The 14,535-nt window shown below is 40.8% G+C and overlaps 1 protein-coding gene across 2 annotated transcripts in view; it reads left to right on the forward strand.

Annotated features, from left to right (window-relative positions):
* The window catches only part of TRPA1 (transient receptor potential cation channel subfamily A member 1), a 197,657-nt gene that overhangs the window by 141,303 nt on the left and 41,819 nt on the right, over window positions 1–14,535 (forward strand). For both annotated transcript variants that reach the window (XM_040433354.1, XM_040433355.1), the window contains exons 17-18: window positions 5,274–5,333; window positions 11,432–11,539. In XM_040433354.1, the coding sequence (XP_040289288.1) occupies window positions 5,274–5,333; window positions 11,432–11,539 (168 nt within the window). The remainder of the gene's footprint in view (window positions 1–5,273; window positions 5,334–11,431; window positions 11,540–14,535) is intronic.

Below are 14,535 nucleotides of genomic sequence, written 5' to 3' on the forward strand. Positions count from 1 at the left end.
CAACATTTTCCAGGTGTGGTTCCCCATACTGGAAAGAAGGGACGAACCCAAAAAAGATGCAGAGTGTGTCACAGGAGGGGGATACGGAAGGACACCACCACTCAATGTGACACTTGCCCCGATCATCCGGGCCTCTGCGTTATCGATTGCTTCAGGGAGTATCACACTTCCATGGAGTACTACATTTTTATAATCCCCAACAGTCCCCTAGAAAACATAAAAAACTATCGCTCTCAGACTTTGGAGACACGGAAACAATTTTATTTCCCCCAAAAATATTAGTTTTAGTGCAGGCATCCTCAAACTGCAGCTCTCCAGATGTTGTAAAACTATAACTCCCAGCATGCCCAGACAACCTACAGCTATCAGCAGGGCATGGTGGGAATTGTAGTTTTACAACATCTGGAGGGCCGCAGTTTGAGGATGCCTGCTTAGTGTCTCCAAAGTCTGAGAGCCATACATATTGGGCATCGCCGCGTCCGTAAAAATCTTCTCTATAAAAATAACATTTAACCCAACCCCCCCGGATGAACAGCGTTAAAAAAAAAAAAAGGGGAAAAAAAAGCTATTTTTTGTCACCTAACAATACAAAAAGTGTAATAGCGAGCGATCAAAATGTCATATGCACCCCCAATTAGTGCCAATAAAACCGCCATCTCATCCCGCAAAAAATTAGCTCCTACATTAGATAGTCGCCCAACAAAAAACAAAAAAACTGTAGCTCCCAGGCTATGGAGATACTAAAATAAAAAATTTTTGTTCCTAAAATGATAATATAATGTAAAATCTAAATACATTTTAAAATGTAGATATATTCGGTATCACCGCATCCGTAAGAATTTGCCCTATAAAAATAACATTTGACCAAACCCCTCGGATGAACAGCATTAAAAATATAAAATAAAAACGGTGCCAAAACACCAATTTTTGGGCAAAATTTCCATTTGAATCCTTTTTTTCCAGTAATAAAGCAAGGGTTAACAGCCAAACAAAACTAAATATTTATTGCCCTGATTCTGTAGTTTGCAGAAACACCCCATATATGGTTGTAAATGGCTATATAGCCACACGGCAGGGCATAGAACGAAGGAAACGCCATATGGTTTCTGGAAGACAGATTTTGATGGACTGGTTTATTTACACCATGTCCCATTAGAAGCTTATGTAGCCTAGACTAGAAACTCCAAAAAAGTGACCCCATCTAAGAAACTACACCCCTCAAGGTATTCAAAAGTTACTTTACAAACTTTTTTAACCCTTTAGGTGTTCCAGAAAACTAAATAGCGAATGTAGAAACAATTTTAGAATTTAAATTATTTGTTACCTTGCCTCAAAAAAGTGTAATAAAGAGCAACCAAAAATCATATTACCCTAAAATAGTCCCAAAACAACAACCACCTTATCCCGTAGTTTCCTAGATGGGGTCACTTTTATGGAGTTTCTACTCTAGGAGTGCAGCAGGGGGCTTGAAAGGGTACATGGTGTAAATAAACCAGTACAGCAAAATCTGCCTTTCAAAAACCATATGGCGTTCACCTTCTTCTATGTCCTGCCGTTTAGCCAAATAGTAGTTTACGACCACATATGGGGTGTTTCTGCAAACGACAGAATCAGGGAAACCCATATTGAGTTTTGTTTGGGAGATAACCCTTACTTTATTACTGGGAAAAATGGATTAAAATGGAAAAGTTTCCAAAAAATAGAAATTCCTAAATTGTTTCTCCATCTGCCATTAACTCTTGTGGAACACCTAAAGGGTTAACAAAATTTGTAAACCCTGTTTTGAATACCTTGAGCGGTATACTTTCTTAGATGGAGTCACTTTTTTGGAATTTCTATTCTAGGGGTGCAACAGGGGGCTTGAAATGGGAGATGGTATAAACAAAACCAGTCCTGCAAAATCTGCCTTGCAAAAACCATATGGCGTTCCCCTCCTTCTATGTCCTCCCGTTTGGCCAAACAGTAGTTTAGGACCACATATGGGGTGTTTCTGCAAACTACAGAATCAGGGCAACCCATATTGAGTTTTGTTTGGCAGTTAACCCTTGCTTTGTTCCTGTAAAAATTTTTATATATTGGAAAATTTTCCAAAAAATCGAAATTCTTAAATTTTATGTCCATATGCCATGAAGTTTTGTGGAAGACCTAAAGGGTTAACAAAGTTTGTAAGATCAGTTTTGAATACCTTGAGGGGTGTAGTTTCTAAAATGGGGTCATTTTTGGTGGTTTCTATTATGTAAGCCTCACAAAGTGACTTCAGACCTGGACTGGTCCATAAAAAGTGGGAATTGGAAAATTTCGGAAAAATTAAAAAATTTGCTTCTAAACTTCTAAGCTATGTAACATCCCCAAAAAATAAAATGGCATTCCCAAAATGATACAAACATGAAGTAGACATATGGGGAATGTAAAGTCATCACAATTTTTAGGGGTATTACTATGTATTATAGAAGTAGAGAAACTGAAACTTAGAAATTTGCAAATTTTTCTAAATTTTTGGTAAATTTTGTATTTCTTTATGCAAAAAAATAAACTTTTTTGACAATACAATACGTGACGAAAAAACAATCTCAGAACGGCCTGGGTAAGTCAAAGCGTTTTAAAGTAATCAGCACTTAAGGTGACACTGGTCAGATTTGCAAAAAATGGCCAAGTCCTTAAGGTGAAATAGGGCTGAGTCCTTAAGGGGTTAACGACACTCCACCTACCTCTAACTTTGTCATTGGTTCCGATATGGACTATGATTGCAGGATCTTCTCCAGCCCCTCCCAGTAATCTGTGAACCCGATCCACGATGTGTCGAACTCGAGCGCCAGGAAGACAACACACCGTTCGATGATCCCGGTCTTTGTGACAGATCGCCCTATCTGTACCCCTAATAATTGATTCTCCCACTACCAGCACCTATCTGGCCTGCCCTGATTTTCTGGTCCCCTGCTTATGGGAGCTGATATTCCCCTGACTGGCAGAGGAAGTGTCCGGCTGCAGCAGTTCTCTCCCTGAACGGACATCCCCCTCATCTGCCAACCGTGCAAACTTGTTGGGTTGTGTCAGATCAGGGCTAGCCTCCCTGGCACTCTTCCCCCTACCCCGATTTCTAACTGTTATCCAGCTAGCTACGTCACTTTCCTGAGCCTCCCCGCTACCACCCTCCCCCACATCTACCCCATAGAGTGCTTGCTCAGTGAGCATCAAACTCTTTTCCAAATTGTCAACGCTTTTTAGTGTTGAAATTCATCCGGTTAGATACTTGATGTGCGATTCCAAACGGGCAATTTGCTCACATTTTGAACAAAGATATGCACCCTCAAGCGGCTGTTCCAGGACTGCATACATTAGACAAGATGTGCACTGTACTGCGCTGTCAATAATGGAACACATACTAAATGGGGATTACGCAAGAAAAGAGAAAATACATTATAGTGCAGTGATAAGAATGTAACTTACTGTAGTACCCTCCTAAAGTTCCTGAATCTGAAGTCACGTAATCTAAAGTCACACACTTAATACAAACACACACTTGAACTCAAACACGCAAACGCTCACAAACTCACGTTTATCTGCTTGTATAAATGCAGCTCTCAAACCAGCCTGCTTTTTTTCCCTTTGGATTCAAAGGACTGAGCTGCCCTCAAGGTTGGCTATTTAACTTCTTCTAATTAGACAGCCACACCCTAATTACTCACCTGTTCAACACCCTGGAGAAGGAAGAGAAAAAAAAATGTAATCACAGTATACTCTCAGCTGCTATGCAATAAACCTGGCAGCAAAAGCAAGTCATAGTTTACAATAAAGTCAGGCACAGCCACTCAGCAATGCACACAAATAATTTAGCTCCCACAGATACTCCCTCCCGCAGAAATTCAAGACCATTATTACCCTCCACGGGAGTGGTCAACCAACAAAGATCATGACAAGAGTAAGGTGTATAATAGTCAGCGAGGTCACAGAGGATCCCAAGGTTACCCCTAAGGAATTAAAGCCCTTTCTCACATTAGCTAATGTTTAATATTCATGAGTCTTCCATCAGGAGGACACTGGACACTGGTGTGCATGGCAGGATTGCAAGGAGAAAGCCACTGCTCTCCAAAAAAACAATGCTGCCTGTCTGCAGTTTGCTATAAATCACATGGACAAGAAAGAAGGCTGTTGGAACAGTAAGGGACACTTATTAAGCCCGGTTTTCCCCATACGTCAATGTTGATTTTCTGTCGCTTAATAAATAAATAATAAATCTCTGTCAGTCTCTGGCAGAAACTGAAGTCTACGCCAGCCTTGGGCTGCAACAGTTTTAGCTATACCTTATGCCTGAAACTAGCATAAGTTATAGTAAATCCGGCAGGGCGCCTGAAGCCGGGCCCCTCCTACTAAACACCACCTTTGTAAAAGTGCCGAGAAGGTTACAGAGCTGCAAATTAAGGGGCACATATCATCATAATTTGCAACTCATTTACACCACAGTAGTGGCATAAAAACCTAATCTGATCATGGTTTGATTCTGTTTTGCTGGGCAAGGGCAGCTTACCATAATTGATGAACAACGAATTCTGAATTATACAGCAAGTGTCAGGACATCTGTCCATGAGCTGAATCTCAAGAGAATGTGGGTCATGCGACAAGAAAATGACCCTAAGCACACAGTTAGTTATATCTAAGCATGGTTAAAGAAGAAAAAAGTTTAAGTTTTGGAATGGCCAAGTCAAAGTCCTAACCTTAGAACAATAGAAATGTGGAAGGACCTGAAACAAGCGGTTTATAGGGGGAAACCAACATAACAGAGTTGAAGGTGCTTTGTACAGGGAGATGAGCTGTTGAAAGTTCAGGACTAATCAACAATTACCAGAAATGTTTAGCTGCCATTTTTGCTGAACAAGGGGGTTAGACTAGATTCTGAAAGCAGAGGTTCACATACTTTTGTCACTCACAGAGAGGGATAGTGGATCATTTCCCTCAATCAATAATTGACCAAATCCAGTATTTCTACCTCCTGACACACACTATTTAGCTGTTTGAAGAGGGCCACTGAATGCTGTTGCCGCCTCACTGCTTACCAAGCACAATGCCGTAAATTGTAGAATGATAATGCTTGATATTGCAGCTCAGGCCCATTCACTTGAATGAGACTTAGCTACACACAGGCCATGGAACCCATAAATGTGATGTCACTGGCCTCGGAAGAGTCTGAAGGTGTCTGACCCCTCTGATCAGATAGTGATGAACTTTACTGAGGATACTGAGGATTAATAGAGTTATATTTTTTCTTTGTCTTTTAGCATCTGTTGGATAGATGTATGATTGAAGCACCAGGAGACAAGAAGAACTGGGATTATTATGTGAGTTGTCACCAATGTATCTATTTATCTATCTAAAAAATATTCATACCCCTTGAACGTTTCCACATTTTTTCACGTTACTCCCACAAACTTAAATGCATTTTATTGGGATTTTATGTAATAGACCAACACAAAGTAGGAAGTATGTGTGAAAATTTGTTTTACAAATTTTCAATAAATAAAAATCTGAAAAGTGTGGTGTGCATTTTTATTCAGCCCCCTGTACTTTGATACCCCTAAATAAAATCAGGTGTGACCAATTGCCTTCAGAAGTCACCTAATTAGTAAATAGTGTCCATATGTGTGTAATTTATTCTCAGTATAACTACAGCTGTTCTGTGAAGGCCTCAGAGGATTGTTAGAGAACATTATTGATCAAACAGCATCATGAAAACCAAGTAACATACAAGACAGGTTAGGGATAAAGTTGTGGCGAAGTGTAAAGCAGGGTTAGGCTTTAAAAAAACATCCAAGCTTTGAAAATCTCACAGAGCACTGTTCAATCAATCATCTGAAAATAGAAGTAGTATGACTCAACAGCAAACCTACCAAGACAAGGCTGTCCACCTCAACTGACAGCCCAGAAGAAGATGGTCTAGTCAGATGAGATCAAAGTTGAACTTTGTGGCCTAAATGCAAACCGCTATTTGTGGTGAAAAACTAACACTGCACATCGCCCTAAACATACCATCCCCACCGTGAAACATGGTGGTGGCAGCATCATAATGTGAGGGTGCTTTTCTTCAGCAAGGACAGAGAAGCTGGTCAGAGTTGATGGGAAGATGGATGGAGCTAAATACAGGGCAATCCTGGAGGAAAATCTGGTACAGGCTGCAAAAAACTTGAGGCTGGGGCAGAGGTTCTCCTTCCAGCAGGACAACGACCCTAAACAAACAGCCAGAACTATGATGGAATGGTTTAGATCAAATCATTTTCATGTGTTAGAATGGCCCAGTCCCAGCCCAAACTAAATCCCATTGTGAATCTGTGGTAAGACTTGAAAATTGCTGTTCACAGACGCTCTGACCTGCCTCTAGATGTGCAAAGCTGGTAGAGACATATCCCCAAAGACTTGTAGTTGTAATCGCAGAGAAAGGCAGTCCTACAAAGTATTGACTCAGGGGGGGGCTGAATACAAATGCACCCCACACTTTTCATATTTATATTTATAAAAAATGTTGAAAACCATATATCATTTTCTTTTCACTTCACACATACAGTCAGGTCCATAAATATTGGGACATCGACACGATTCTAACATTTTTGGCTCTATACACCACCACAATGGATTTGAAATTAAACGAACAAGATGTGCTTTAACTGCAGACTGTCAGCTTTATTTGAGAGTATTTACATCCAAATCAGGTGAACGGTGTAATAATTACAACAGTTTGCATATGGGCCTCCCACTTGTTAAGGGACCAAAAGTCATGGGACAATTGGCTTCTCAGCTGTTCTATGGCCAGGTGTGTGTTATTCCCTCATTATCCCAATTACAATGAGCAGATAAAAGGTCCAGAGTTCATTTCAAGTGCACTATTTGCATTTGGAATCTGTTGCTGTCAACTCTCAAGATGAGATCCAAAGAGCTGTCACTATCAGTGAAGCAAGCCATCATTAGGCTGAAAAAAAAAACAAAAAAAACATCAGAGAGATAGCAAAAACATTAGGCGTGGTCAAAACAACTTCCTTAAAAAGAAGGAACGCACCGGTGAGCTCAGCAACACCAAAAGACCTGGAAGACCACGGAAAACAACCATGGTGGATGACCGAAGAATTCTTTCCCTGGTGAAGAAAACACCCTTCACAACAGTTGGCCAGATCAAGAACACTCTCCAGGAGATAGGTATATGTGTGTCAAAGTCAACAATCAAGAGAAGACTTCACCAGAGTAAATACAGAGGGTTCACCACAAGATGTAAACCATTGGTGAGCCTCAAAAACAGGAAGGTCAGATTAGAGTTTGTCAAACGACATCTAAAAAAGCCTTCACAGTTCTGGAACAACATCCTATGGACAGATGAGACCAAGATCAACTTGTACCAGAGTGATGGAAAGAGAAGAGTATGGAGAAGGAAAGGAACTGCTCATGATCCTAAGCATACCACCTCATCAGTGAAGCATGGTGGTGGTAGTGTCATAGCGTGGGCATGTATGGCTGCCAATGGAACTGGTTCTCTTGTATTTATTGATGATGTGACTGCTGACAAAAGCAGCAGGATGAATTCTGAAGTGTTTCGGGCAATATTATCTGCTCATATTCAGCCAAATGCTTCAGAACTCATTGGACGGCGCTCCACAGTGCAGATGGACAATGACCCAAAGCATACTGCAAAAGCAACCAAAGAGTTTTTTAAGGGAAAGAAGTGGAATGTTATGCAATGGCCAAGTCAATCACCTGACCTGAATCCGATTGAGCATGCATTTCACTTGCTGAAGACAAAACTGAAGTGAAAATGCCCCAAGAGCAAGCAGGAACTGAAGACAGTTGCAATAGAGGCCTGGCAGAGCATCACCAGGTATGAAACCCAGCGTCTGGTGATGTCTATGTGTTCCAGACTTCAGGCTGTAATTGACTGCAAAGGATTTGCAACCAAGTATTAAAAAGTGAAAGTTTGATTTATGATTATTATTCTGTCCCATTACTTTTGGTCCCTTAACAAGTTGGAGGCACATATGCAAACTGTTGTAATTCCTACACTGTTCACCTGTAAATACCCTCAAATTAAAGCTGACAGTCTGCAGTCAAAGCACATCTTGTTTGTTTAATTTCAAATCCATTGTGGTGGTGTAAAGAGCCAAAAATGTTAGAACTGTGTCGATGTCCCAATATTTATGGACCTGACTGTACTTGCTACTTTATATTAGTTTACTACATAAAATCCAAATAAAATACATTGAAGTTTGTGGATGTAACATGCCAACTGTCTGTCTATCTGTCTATCTATCTATCTATCTATCTATCTATCTATCTATCTATCTATCTATCTATCTATCTATCTAATCTATTCAGCTATCTATATATCTGTCCAGCTGTCCATTTATCTGTCTGCCTATCTGTCCATTCATCCATTTTATGTTACAGTTAATACTTCTATCATCATGCTATCAGAAAGACATTTTCATTTACACAACCATACTCAAACACAATGCACACTGCTCACAATAATTACTGTATTTAAACAATAATGCTAGGTAGTGAATGTACTGTATAATTTGGGGCAAATTTATGAAAACTGTCTAAAAGAAAAAATCTCTTTGTTGTCCATAGCAACCAGTAACATTACAGCTTTCATTTTTCAAGAGCAGAATACAAAACTATGATTGGTTGCCACTGACAACAAAGACCTTTTTTATTTAGACAACTTTGTGCAAATGAAGATATTTTGAAATTCTGGTGCGTCTTAGTCCAACATTGTCTCCAGAAATCTCAGCTGTGGGGCACATTTATTAACCACTTGTACCATAAATTAGAGCCATTTGCACCGCACATGTCAATTTGTAAAAGTGGAGTGAAAAGTGAATGTACATGTAACTTGCTGCTTGGCCAGTAGACACATTTAGAAATTGCAACTTCTTAAAATTTCTAAAAATTTTTGTGCAATCACACTCCAGTAGATGTGTGGCATAAAATGGAAGAAACAGCTCTAGACATATTTAAAGGGGTTGTCCCGTGAAAAATATTCTACAGTTTTCAAACCAGCACCTGGTTCTGAATACTTTTGTAATTGCATGTAATTAAAATGTATCTGTATACCGCCACCTGCTGTTTGTTTTTGTTTTTTTCTGTTTCTTTGTCCGACTCACCGAGAAGGCCGCACATGCTCAGTTTCATCCTTCAACTGCCTCCTGAGCTATGATAGGGAGAGAGCTCCAGAAGAAAGGATACACTCCCTAAGCTCAAGCAGAAAGTACACTCCCCTTGAGCTGCCAGCTTGACATAAATCTATCAGAGCAATTGCAGCAATGAATGGGAAAATCTTTGGATCCGCGTGGTTCTGGCTTTGTTACAACTAAAATGTCATAAATGCAAAAAGGTTCAAGGAATCCAGCTCCACTTCGATAAAGGAATCTTTATTTTGCTTGCGGTAAAATCACATCCAATTGTAGTTGCAAAAAGTCTTGTCTACGCGTTTCGGGCTACCAGAGACAATTCCAGCCCTTACTCATGACACAGTAAGACATTAAAAGTGGCACTATTTATAAGAGAGACTGCACCTGTCTTGTGATCACAATTAGTGAAGACAGGTGCAGTCTCTCTTATAAATAGTGCCACTTTTAATGTCTTACTGTGTCATGAGTAAGGGCTGGAATTGTCTCTAGTAGCCCAAAACGCGTAGACAAGACTTTTTGTAACTACAATTGGATGTGATTTTACCGCAAGCAAAATAAAGATTCCTTTATCGAAGTGGAGCTGGATTCCTTGAACCTTTTTGCATTTGTGTTACCCGGGCCTGACACGGATTTTCCATGCTCACAGGTGAAGGAAGGGCAGGTGAGAACTGCTGAACTCTCCTTTTTACAACTAAAATGTCATGTACTATATAATGTCTGATATTCCTTCTTTTACATTAATCAAAATTGCCTCCAGCAAACACCACACATGTATTTTACCAGTCTTTGTTATTGTATCTTTTTGTTTGTTTTTTTATATTTACTTTGTTAGCGGTCCTGGACATGACTATAATTCATTTTTTGGCCTAGACAAACAAACCAAATGTTCTGGTGCTAAAAGTTATTATACCTATAATAAAGTGCTAGAAATATAAAAAAAACACAGGAGTTTGTAAGGCCTCTTTCACACGGGCGAGATTTCCGCGCGGGTGCAATGCGTGAGGTGAACCCGGACCCATTCATTTCTATGAGGCTGTGCACATGAGCGGTGATTTTCACGCATCACTTGTGCGTTGCGTGAAAATCGCAGTAATCTCTATTTTGTGCGTTTTCCACGCAACGCAGGCCCCATAGAAGTGAATGGGGCTGCGTGAAAATCGCAAGCATCCGCAAGCAAGTGCGGATGCGGTGCGATTTTCACTCATGTTTGCTAGGAGATGATCGGGATGGAGACCCGATCATTATTATTTTCCCTTATAACATGGTTATAAGGGAAAATAATAGCATTCTGAATACAGAATGCTTAGTAAAATAGTGCTGGAGGGGTTAAAAATAAAAAAATAATTTAACTCACCTCATCCACTTGTTCGCATGGTGATGGACCATGTGACGGACCATGTGATGAGCGCAGTGATGTCACCACAGGTCCTTTTCCTCAAAGAAGAAGAAAGAAGAGGATGGAAGTGGATGAGGTGAGTAAAATAATTTTTTGATTTTTTTTTTAACCCCTCCATCACTAGTTTACTTATAAATTATATATTAAGAATGCTATTATATTCCCTTATAACCATGTTATAAGGGAAAATAATAAAATCTACACAACACCTAATCCAAACCCGAACTTCTGTGAAAAAGTCTGGGTGAGGGTTTGGGTACTAAACATGCCGATTTTTCTCACGCGCATGCAAAACGCATTAAAATGTTTTGCACTCGAGCGGAAAAATCACGCATTTTCACGCGACGCACCCGCATCTTATCCGGCCAAAATCCGTGACGCCCGTGTGAAAGAGGCTACTTACACACTAGCGTTTTTATTTACCCTATAACGGATCTCAATACTGCATGCTACGGTTTTATTTCTGTCATGGGATGTGTGTGAAGCAAGACGGATCCGTCATGACCCACAATGCAAGTCAACAGGGACGGATCAGTTTTCTCTGACACAATCTGACACAATAGAAAACTTTCAATTGAGTTTATGTCGGATCCGTCTTGGCTATGTTACAGATAATACAACCAGATCCGTTCATAACGGATGCAGATGGTTGTATTATCAGTAACGGAAGCATTTTTGCGGAATCCTGCCGGATCCAGCAAAAACGCTAGTGTGAAAGTGCCCTAAGCTAAATATGAAAAAGATTCAACATTTTCTGCCCTATCACTACAACAGAAAAATATTTTGTGTCATTTTGTTGATTTTTGTGATTAAGTATGCAGCAGAGATTCAGATATTAATTTAATCAAAAACGTTTCTTGTTCATCAGGTTGAGTACAACTTCCGTTATCTGCAATGTCCTCTATCCTTTAAGAAAAAAAAAGCACAAGCAACACCTGAAAGCAAAGTCTTATATGAGCCCCTTACTACATTAAATGTAAGACACTGTGTTTCTTAGTTTGTTTTGATGTATGGTTCATGAGGTGATTTTGTGGGGTATTTTACTTACTGCTATTGTATGATTTAAGTGTGTGTGGGGGGGGGGGGGGAGTCTGTCACCAGTAGTGATAAACTGCATAGTCAATATTCGTTTTTGCAATATTTTCGCAAATTATTGACAATAAATTCGCAAATTCTAGGATTCATGATCTCGTCAATATTTTCGCGATTGAGCAAATCGGCACTGATGACGCGCATATTTTTTGGGCAATACATGCAACTTTACATTTTATCAGGTCTGAGTAGATATTACTGATTGGTGCACTAAGTATTGTTGTGACATCACGGCACTATGTCTGTAGCATGTATGTATGCACAGCAGAGAAACAGTAATTCCTATCACACTACCTAACACCCTGCACTGGAACCTATCAGCTACACTATATCACTATCTAACCTACACTGACTATCTCCAACTAACTATCTGTATTATATATATGAGCTAACTAACTATCTAATGTAATTGGATAAGGAATAGGATCCAGATGAAAGCACAGAGCACAGTAATGTCACTGCTCTCTCAGAACTGCAAAAAAACTGCAGAAAATGGCTGCTGGGGAGTTTCCTATATAGTAAGGGGTAGGCAACTTTCCTATTGGTTGCTAGGGATGTTGCTAAGCTCTGACAAAGACATTGCAGCCTTCTCATTGGCCCACAAGCAAGAAGGGAGGTTACTGATGAAAAAAATCTAGAATATTCGAGATTAGGAATATATAGCACTATATTCTACATCTTCGCGAATTCTCGAAGTGCCAATTTTCGCGATAAAACTTCACGATTAGAATATTTGCGATCAACGCTAGTCACCGGGACATTCACCATTAAAGCAGGCACAATGGCTTGCTAGCTCAGCTGAATGAAATAATACCATATACTTAGTGATCTGCGGCTTAATCCATATGGAAATGAGCAGTTAAAAAAGACTTTCAAAGCAAGCATTCTAGTTTGCATTCATTAACCACCAGGGGGAACTAATTGCATGTGGATTTATAGAGAAGAGGTTTTCTGACATTTTTTTAACTGATGACCTATCCTCTGGAGAGGGTCATCAGTATCTGAATAATGAGTGTTCGACATCGGGGACTAGAGATGTCCCGAACTATTCGCCGGCGAACAGTTCCCGGCAAACATAGCTTGTTCGCGTTCGCCGCGGCGGGCAAACATATGCGTTGTTCGGTCCGCCCCCTATTCGTCATCATTGAGCAAACTTTGACCCTGTACCTCACAGTCAGCAGACACATTCCAGCCAATCAGCAGCATACCCTCCCTCCCAGACTCTCCCACCTCCTGGACAGCATCCATTTTAGATTAATTCGGAAGCTGCAGTCTTAGTGAGAGGAGGGACAGTGTAGCTGCTGCTGATTTAATAGGGAAATCGATAGCTAGGCTAGTGTATTCAGTGTCCACTCCAGTCCTGAAAGACTCATCTGATCTCTGCTGTAAGGACAGCACCCCAAAAAGCCCTTTTTAGGGCTAGAACATCAGTCTGCTTTTTTTCTCTCTCTGTAATCTAATTGCAGTTGCCTGCCAGCGTGTGTGTCAGGCTCACAGCGTATACTGTGCCCACTTGCCCAGTGCCACCACTCATATCTGGTGTCACAGTAGCTTGCATTTAAAAAATAAAAAAAACTTTTTTGACTGTAATATAATTGCAGTCAGTTGCCTGCAAGCGTGTGTGTTTCAGGCCCTGCCAGTGCACAGTGTCACACCAGTGCAACTCATATCTGGTGTCACAGTAGATTACATTTAAAAAAAACAACAATAATTTTGACTGATAGAATAGCAGTCAGTTGCCTGCAAGCGTGTGTGTTTCAGTCCCTGCCAGTGCACAGTGTCACACCAGTGCAACTCATATCTGGTGTCACAGTAGATTACATTTAAAAAAAATAATAATATTTTGACTGTAATAGAATAGCAGTCAGTTGCCTGCAAGCGTGTGTGTTTCAGGCCCTGCCAGTGCACAGTGTTACACCAGTGCAACTCATATTTGGTGTCACAGTAGATTACATTTAAAAAAAATAATAATATTTTGACTGTAAAAGAATAGCAGTCAGTTGCCTGCAAGCGTGTGTGTTTCAGGCCCTGCCAGTGCATAGTGTCACCAGTGCAACTCATATCTGGTGTCACAGTAGATTACATTTAAAAAAAATAATAATTTTTGAATGTGATAGAAAAGCAGTCAGTTGTCTGCAAGCGTGTGTGTCAGGCCTACAGCGTCTACTCTGCCAACTTCTGCCAGTGCACAGTGCCACTCATATCTTGTGTTACAGTAGCTTGCACGCATAGTACAACTAAACTAATCTAAAAATAATCACAGGCAGAGACAGGCCGCAGGGGCCGTCGTGGTCGTGGTGCTGTGATTCCCTTTGGCCCTAGAATAATGCCCAGTGTTCAGAGGCCACGTACCCTGAACTCGAAAAGTTCTGAGGACATAGTTGACTGGCTAACATAGGACACCCAATCTTCTACAGCTTCCGCTCGGAACCTTGACGCACCATCCTCCTCCAGCTCAACTTCGGGCACCTCTCAAGTTACCACTCGCCCGCCTGCTGCCATCACCAACACTAGCACCACAGCAGCTTCACTTGATCTGTCAGAGGAGTTATTTACACATCAGTTGGAAGAAATGAGTGATGCGCAACCATTATTGCCAGAGGATGTAGATAACAGGGATATGTCTCAGTCAGGCAGCATTACACACATGGACGTACGGTGTGATGATGATGATGTTGTACCCGCTGCTGCTTCCTTTGCTGAGTTGTCAGATACAAGTGAAGCGGTTGATGATGATGATGTGTCCATGGATGTCACGTGGGTGCCCGCTCAGAGGGAAGAAGAACAGGGGGAAAGTTCAGATGGGGAGACAGAGAGGAGGAGGAGACGAATTGGAAGCAGGGGGAGGTCGTCGCAAGGAGCTAGTGGCACAGTCAGACA

The sequence above is a fragment of the Bufo bufo genome, chromosome 5 (assembly GCF_905171765.1).
Source record: "Bufo bufo chromosome 5, aBufBuf1.1, whole genome shotgun sequence".
Taxonomy (NCBI): Eukaryota; Metazoa; Chordata; class Amphibia; order Anura; family Bufonidae; genus Bufo; species Bufo bufo.